We start from the raw sequence: 7,530 nt of genomic DNA, 5'->3' as shown, positions 1-7,530 counted from the left end.
TTCCCTATTAAAGCCCAGAAAGCACAACTTACGAGTTCCTACTCATCATGCCCTACACTCCCCAAGTTCACATATTTCAATTCTGGTTTAAGGTGAGTTTCCTTATTATGTCAATACGTAAAGACAAACATTTCACCTTTAACATAAAGGCAAACTTTGTAACGCTATAAAATTATTCCTAGAAGATACATTAATTCTGTAAATGCTCAAAATAGTTACATTCCAACAAAATAATTTAAAGACTACTTTTTCCTCTAGTCTCCATCAGAAAGGAATCATGCACCATAGCAATCATTTCTCAAAGAGCCACTCTGTCCTCAACAGTTAGAGGAGACTAAAGCTGTTGCTCTTGGCCTTCTCCAGCCTCTCCCCAAACAGCATGGATTGTTTCATATGATTACATCAGAACTATCAGGTCACTAGTTTGGTTTGTTGGGGTTTTTTAACATTTCATATAAAACAAATCAAAGCTACCCATTGATAACTTCAACACCACTTCATTTTAGTTCATTAGAGGAAAATACCACAGAAAATGAAGATGATACTGTAGCAGTCCATGTCAGTCAAGACTGAAACAAACCCACCCCATACGAAACCCAAAACAAAACAACCAAACAAAAAACATCACAGCTTGTTTGTTCAGCAAATAGTGCACTTACCCCTGTGGGCTCAGGTCCAAAGAATCCTCACGGCTGTGCTGTAAGCTGGGAGAGCCCAAATCTGCAGCTGCATTACTGGCAGCGGTGGCTGTTCCAGTACTTATTGTTGTAGTGGTACCCAGCATTCCTGATCCATTAGTGCATACTTTTGGTGGGCTTGTTAGCAAAGCTTCAGACTCTGCCAGGTTTTTCACTTGGTGCATCACCCCTTTGCAAATGAAGAAATCATTGTTTGGTGGGGTGGTTTGGTTGTGGGGCTTTTTTTGAGAGGAAGTGTGGTAATAAAGGTGTTTGAAAAGGTAGAAGTCTTATTAGAACCTCTTCTTTGACTATGGCCCCATTGGCTCACCCCACCCCATCAATACTAAGTTTTAAAAGCTGTTCAATCCTTTCTTAAAAAGGTTAACCTACATAAATTTAAAGAAGACAGGAACATGAACAGTAGCTAAAGAAACCAAAAATTCCCAGTAACAAAGATGTCCTGCCAAACATTCATCAGTTTTGTTTACTAAGACTACTCATGTAATTTCAGCAAGCCATCTCCAGTCTAAATATAAGTTCACTAGCATCTAGTAAGCCTGTGAAAACTTGTTATAGATTCAGAAAAGGCAAGCTTCTCTCCTCCAGAGTCCTGGTCAGCTCCTCCCCAGTCACATAACAATAGCTTGTATGGATTTGCCTTTATTATTCAAGAACGAAATTAACTTTTTACAGCTTGGGGGGGATGAAGTGGGGGATGAAGGGTATCTATTCACTAGACATATTTTAGAACACTAAATAAGGAGGTGAAGAGGAGGGAAAAAAAGCAAGCAAGATTTACCTTCTCTTCTGAAGTAAACACTAAATATGTCAGGTAACTTTTGCATTAAAATCTCTGCCATCTGCAGGGCTCCAACTACTATCTTAAGGTCTTGACTTGAGAGCATGGAGGCAATATGACTAAAACAGATAATAAATTAGAGTTAGTTTTTGAGTTTTTTGTTGTTTTTAAATAATAACAAAAATCATCTTTGCATACATAGTACTGAAGACTGAAAGCAGACAAATTTCACTGTGCTTTTGTAAGAGCTACAAATGAAAGTACTGAAACAGCTTTCTTCCTGCCTAAATAACTTTTACCAAGTTTTAACTCATGGCTTAAAGGAAAGAAGTTTTTTCATTCTTTAAAGAACATGGTGTTGTGGAATTATGTACAGTTTTATTTTCTAATTGCATTCTTTTATCTAGATCCCTAACATTCTGGTATATCATGCAGGAGAGGTTTCTCAACTAGAACTTAGCAGTTGAACACCATGAGAGTCTGCTACTGTTCACACTGTATTACCTCAGAAGTCATCTTGCCCTCAAAAGTTTGTAGGCAAGTTTTAGAAATCAAGAGAACAGTAATAGTAGACATTACCAATAAATGCAGCCATACAGCTCATCTAAATTTCTAGTAAGAATGCCTAGAGTTGGCAACTACTATAAAATTTAGGATGCAAAAAAAAATCCCTGAAGAGCTAGCAGCCTCAGCTTTTGGAAAATAAAAATGTAAGAATTCAAACGTAAAATTTTCCTCTGAAAAAGGGGATTCAAAAGAGTAATCACAAGTTTGAACTCTAAGCTCAAAATTAATTTCATTCACAATGGTTAACAAACCCACCTTGAAACAGCATGGTTTTTCAGCACATCCTTTAGAAGTTCAGCATCAGCAAAATAAATTATCCTAAGAATTGCTCTAAGGCACTTGTGTCTAACAGCAGGTCCAGCTGAAGAACTATATACTTCATAAAGAACACCAAACAATGTTTTAATAAAGGATTTTGCTAGTTCTGGGTCCTCTTTCATTAGCTGTGCTCGAGCATCATCCTTCTTCAATTCTGAATGTCCACCTGTAAGAAATTGTGCAACAAATCACTGCATAGTTCTCTGCATCTCTGCTCTGATGATTACTTTCTTTTTTAAAAGCTGAATTAGTTTAGCTCTTGAATTGAATAGAGACAGTTCAAGAACCGAAAGTCAAAGTGATGGCAAGAATATAGATACAAATCTTCCTCTTTCAAGGAGTTTGATCTTTTTTCTTCAGTTTTCTTCTATGTTTCTGTACAATAGTAAGAAGTCCTCACACAGTTTTCATTAAATAGAAGAGCTTATGACCAAAACTGTTTCAGAAAATCCCAAGCCAGGAAGAGTACCAGCTTCTCCCCAGTTTAATGCATTATTTTCAGTTCCCAGGAAAAGCGTTTACATGTTAAAAAGAATACATTTCCACAGCTCAAGCTTTTTTGTCAAGCTGTCTTCATTCACTTAAATCAGAGTATTTTTTATGTTCCACAGAAACCACAAGAAATATACCAGCTAAATAGTAGACTGTTGTATAGGCCAGCATAAATTAGTTATAGCTAGAGACACCAGGTGTCTCCTAAGCTGTACTTACTAGTGTTTGTATTGGCTAAAGGGTTTGGTTTTCGCTGAATTGCACGTGCTGTTCCGGTATCCTCATTTATTTGCTGCATAGAGTTAAAATCAATAGTATAAACACGCCCAAGTGTAGACAGGCTTATCTCATCCTCACCAATCTGATGAGCTGCCTAAAAACAACAAAGAGTTTTAAGTTAAGAAATCCCTAACCAACAGGAAGCTGTAATGAAAGGTGATGAGAGAAGCAACACAGTAGGAAAAACAATGACTGACAGAAATACAGTAAGAACAATGATTAAGCAGTTCACCCGTTACTGAATATGGAAATAGTGCAATTAAAGCAGGAGGTTTGAGGAAACTCATGTGTTTCTAACTCCGAAAGAAGGCAGATATTTTCAAAATCAAAGAAAGCACAGAATTCCCTATACAACCACATGCATATTTCTAAGACATAACCACACGAATGTGTGGATTTACTACCTCTATTATTCGACTATCAATCCTGTTATAGGGATGCCAGAGACCTCTGTCATCTCGCCACTGCCATATTGCACCATCTGTATTTTGCGCATTTCCTTTCTTTAGCATAGTATCAACAGCAAAGATTCCCTCTTTTGGCAGGCAAGGCATCAGTTCACTGTGAAGAACATAAAATCAGTATTTTATTAGAAGTATGCAATAAATTCCACCTAAGCTGAAAACTGTTTGACCTCATTTTAGAGAAGTTACAGATTTTAACATACCAACCAGACCCAAAACCTGTGGCTGCATAACTTACCAGATAAGAGAAGTAAGCTCATAAAGTTCTTGAGGACTTCGTGGAACAAGGTCAATTTGTTCTTGGCAACTCCCATTTGAAGCTCCACAAAGGAGGAAATGAAGTGTTTCTGCAATATCTATAAAAATTATTATTCATTAGATTGCCTACATCAGCATATAGGCTCCATTTTGTGTTAGATACTATGCAGAAGAGGTAGTCACTGTCCTAAGCAAACAGACAGTAGGACAAAAGCTGCCTTTTCTAACGTTTTAAGAAATGTGTTTGCTCTCAGGTCTGGGGTTTGTGGGGTTTTTCTGGTGTAGGTCTCTTTCTTTCCCAACCCTCCACCCCCTGGTCCTGGCATTAAGGGACATCTAGAGGGGAAAATACCACTATATATAGAGGGCACAGAAGAAAATGGTAACATACAAAACAATTGAAGCAAGAAGTCAAAATTTACGAGATGAAGGGAATGAATAAGAATCAAGACAGCTACACAGCTGTTACTTTTCTCAATTTTTTCTCTTAGGAAAAAAAATGCTTAAATCACATATTTCCTCCACCTGGTAAAGACTATAAAAATAATTATTCAGCTTGTGTTGAAATGAGAGTAGCTTTTGCAGTTAATATAGACTCAAAATCAGGCAAGCACTCCAGTGATAACAGCTAGAGACAGAAAAGAGGTGTAAAACCCCTCAGGAAGAGACAACCAACAACTTTCAACAAGATTAACTAAACTTTTTATCCCTTTTTATCCATTTTAAGAGGCAGAAAAGTAAGCAAACACAGTATTTGCATAATCAAGTGCAGAGTTCCACATTGACTGTAGGTATTAACTTAAAATAGGTTTCCCAGAAAATGAAAGAGCAAGAACTCACTTTGCTTCATCAGTTGGACTGCAAGTGTAGGACAGTTGGAGCACATTAAGGAAAACATGCGCACCACCATGATGAACATTCCTGAGCTCAGGATAGGAGGCGTCACTACCAATAGCTGCTGGATATTTGTCAACAAGTCCTTGGAAGCAACCTGCTGGAGCAAGTTCTTCAGGAGGGAATAGCAAAATTAAAAACACTACTCTGACTTTGAAAGGTAAGTCCTCAGGAGAAACTGAGGGAGGGAAGAAGGTAACAAAAATCCACATCCAAAAATACCCCACACTCTTACCTCCTCATGCTGGAAGTTGTCCACAAGCCGTGCAAAACAGAGGCAAGTGCTTTCAACAGACTTTTTGTCCTATTAGAAAAAAATTAAGTATTTGTTTGAATTAAAATGTTTTTGACTTGCATTAATCTGTCATTTTGAGGCATTTATAAAATTTATCCCAAAAGGCCAGTTGAATCACATTTTACAGATTATTACAGCTCTGAATTTTAAATTCATTGATACAGTCTAAGCTAATATGGCTGTGCTTCTGCATATTCCCTGGAAAACACCTCATACTTTCAAGGCAGGTATCTTTAGGGACCTTCAGAAATTAATAAATGGATCTGTAATATCTGTTTTGGATTCTACAAGGAGGAAACAAAAAGGAAGAGAGCAACAAAGCCAAATAGGAGATACAGATAACAAGCAGGAGTGAAGGTCACTGTTCTGCAGACTACATGAAACCTGATTTTTATATCATGTGGTGTAGCCAAGACAGCAAATCCAAAAACACCAAGACAGTAAAGATTGCTCTAGAAATACTTTTTCAGCTTCACTGATATTTTGGGATGGTTTTTTTTTCCCCTAGAAAAATTCTACTTCAAAAATTTCTTGAAATCTTACTTTGCAGGCTGTTATCTTCTCTTTAGAGAGCAGGAGTCAGTATTTGTCCCTACTACTACTGAGAATGGCACTTCCTGTTTCCAAAGCACCATCTAAAGCTGACATTTGACTTCTGTGAAACTGCCTCAAAGATTTAAGCAGTGTCTCAGCAACAAAATGCTGGCAAATTAGGAACAGCACAAGAATACACAAAAACATGACCTGGAAGCTTCTATTTAGTTGTATTCGTTAAGGAACAAAATAATTTCTCCTTTTTCACCGTTTTAACATGAATCTGTCAACCAAGCAGTATGTCCAAATCTCTTCTGGTACAATAGTCATTGTGAGTGCTCATTTATGAACACGGCAGCATTGCAGGATAGGCAGATCTTAGGAGCACCATGATTTTGGATTCATCACTTCAAACTATTGTGCAAGAGTAGGAACTCTTTTTCAAAAAGCTGTAAGCCCTCCCAAGAACTCAAATCAGAGAAAAAAAAACCCAAAATAAAACAAAACTCCAACCAGAAAAACTGAAACTCAAGTTTTTTTGAGTTGGAAGTGGGAGGGAACTTTGCAATTCATTTGTTAAGAAAACTGAACAGTAATGCTACTGGATTTCCTCTTACTGATAGGCAACAAGCGAGGACTACAAACCCACTATTACTCATGCTATAAGCTAAGTACCCAACTTCTCATTTTACAGAAGTGAATTCTTACAGCATGTTTACAAAAAGCAAAAGGTCCATATGCACATTATAATATCACAACCTGACAGTACCGAAACTTTAAGGCAATTATCACATTGCAAAGGCAAATAATACACAGTAAAGAACTAGATATCTGGAGGCAACTTCATGCTGCTTTCAGGTTAAAATAAAATCTTCCCATTTTAAAATGGCTTCTTACCTGATGGGTTAACCTCTGTGTAAGCAGTGGCAAAGAGTCTGCCACAAAGTGAAACTCATCAGGTGTTATACTCTGGCAGCAGTTGGCAGCAATAGCTAGAGCATTCCTCTGTGCATTTATACTGAAGAATTCCAGATACAGCAAACAGTCTGCCAACCCACCCTATAATAAAATAAACATTTTCACTCTCAGTACTACTAAAATTACAGTAACTTGTTTTCTTATTTCATCTTCACAGAAGATCAAAGGTGCAGAAGTAGTAGAGGTAAAAATGCTTTATTTTTTACTTACTGCCTGCAGAATGGCTTTACTATGCCTGCGTGATAGCATCTCCAGAGCTGTAAGCGCCTGCTCTGCCACATCAATGCACTGAATAACTTGCAACTAAAAGAAAACAAGAAAGCTTGTAGATCAATTTCTAAACTACTTCCAGTAAGAAATAACAGTCTTCATTAACACTTGAACAATTAGCCTGTACATATGCTAAGGCAGCTGCACTGCTAGCTGTAATCAAGCTAACCAATTTAAGGCTAGATCAGCTACCCAGCTACTCCAAAGGTTTACCAGTCCGTATAATTACTCAGTATCTTTGCCACACCAATGACAGAGTCCTCACAGTGAATCAGATAGTGCTTTTCAGTAATGGTGAGAGCAACAAGTGAACATGTGTTATAAAAGCTTCTCATGCATTATGTATTACCTTTCAAGATTTGAAAAGAAGTCATTATCTTAATGGTATACCCCTAGAGTTAAAACAAAAGAAAATCCCCTCGGATTAGTTTAACACTGTTTTAATTTTATTTTACCTTTTCCAAGAAGACAGGAATTGCATCTACCACTACAGCAGATGATCTGGGAAGTGCTTCCATCATATATGTCAAGGCTCGACATGCATGGTTCATCTATTAAATATATAGATATTTGTTTTAAAATTCAGATTATATATATTTCTATTAAAAAAATTCTTAAACATTACCAATTACTTACAATGTCAAAGTTGTGCTCCATCTGTAGCAGTGTTATCTGTTGTGGGTTTTTTGTTGGTGGTTTGTT

General features: G+C 37.2%; 1 protein-coding gene across 1 annotated transcript in view; it reads right to left on the bottom strand.

Annotated features, from left to right (window-relative positions):
* Positions 1-7,495, bottom strand: part of TRIP12 (thyroid hormone receptor interactor 12) — a gene marked incomplete at its 3' end in the record, with an annotated part of 25,047 nt that extends 17,552 nt beyond the window's left edge. The window contains exons 1-12 of the mRNA XM_010186613.1: positions 7,465-7,495; positions 7,284-7,379; positions 6,769-6,861; positions 6,478-6,639; positions 4,987-5,055; positions 4,698-4,863; positions 3,838-3,955; positions 3,540-3,696; positions 3,076-3,229; positions 2,302-2,530; positions 1,480-1,598; positions 660-867 (exon numbers count right to left, since the gene is read on the bottom strand). Coding sequence (XP_010184915.1) covers positions 660-867; positions 1,480-1,598; positions 2,302-2,530; positions 3,076-3,229; positions 3,540-3,696; positions 3,838-3,955; positions 4,698-4,863; positions 4,987-5,055; positions 6,478-6,639; positions 6,769-6,861; positions 7,284-7,379; positions 7,465-7,485 — 1,592 coding nt within the window. The remainder of the gene's footprint in view (positions 1-659; positions 868-1,479; positions 1,599-2,301; positions 2,531-3,075; positions 3,230-3,539; positions 3,697-3,837; positions 3,956-4,697; positions 4,864-4,986; positions 5,056-6,477; positions 6,640-6,768; positions 6,862-7,283; positions 7,380-7,464) is intronic.
* Positions 7,496-7,530: the final 35 nt, after the last annotated feature.

The sequence above is a fragment of the Mesitornis unicolor genome, unplaced genomic scaffold, assembly GCF_000695765.1.
Source record: "Mesitornis unicolor isolate BGI_N332 unplaced genomic scaffold, ASM69576v1 scaffold40966, whole genome shotgun sequence".
Lineage (NCBI taxonomy): Eukaryota > Metazoa > Chordata > Aves > Mesitornithiformes > Mesitornithidae > Mesitornis > Mesitornis unicolor.
This window is presented reverse-complemented; position numbering and strand designations above follow the sequence as displayed.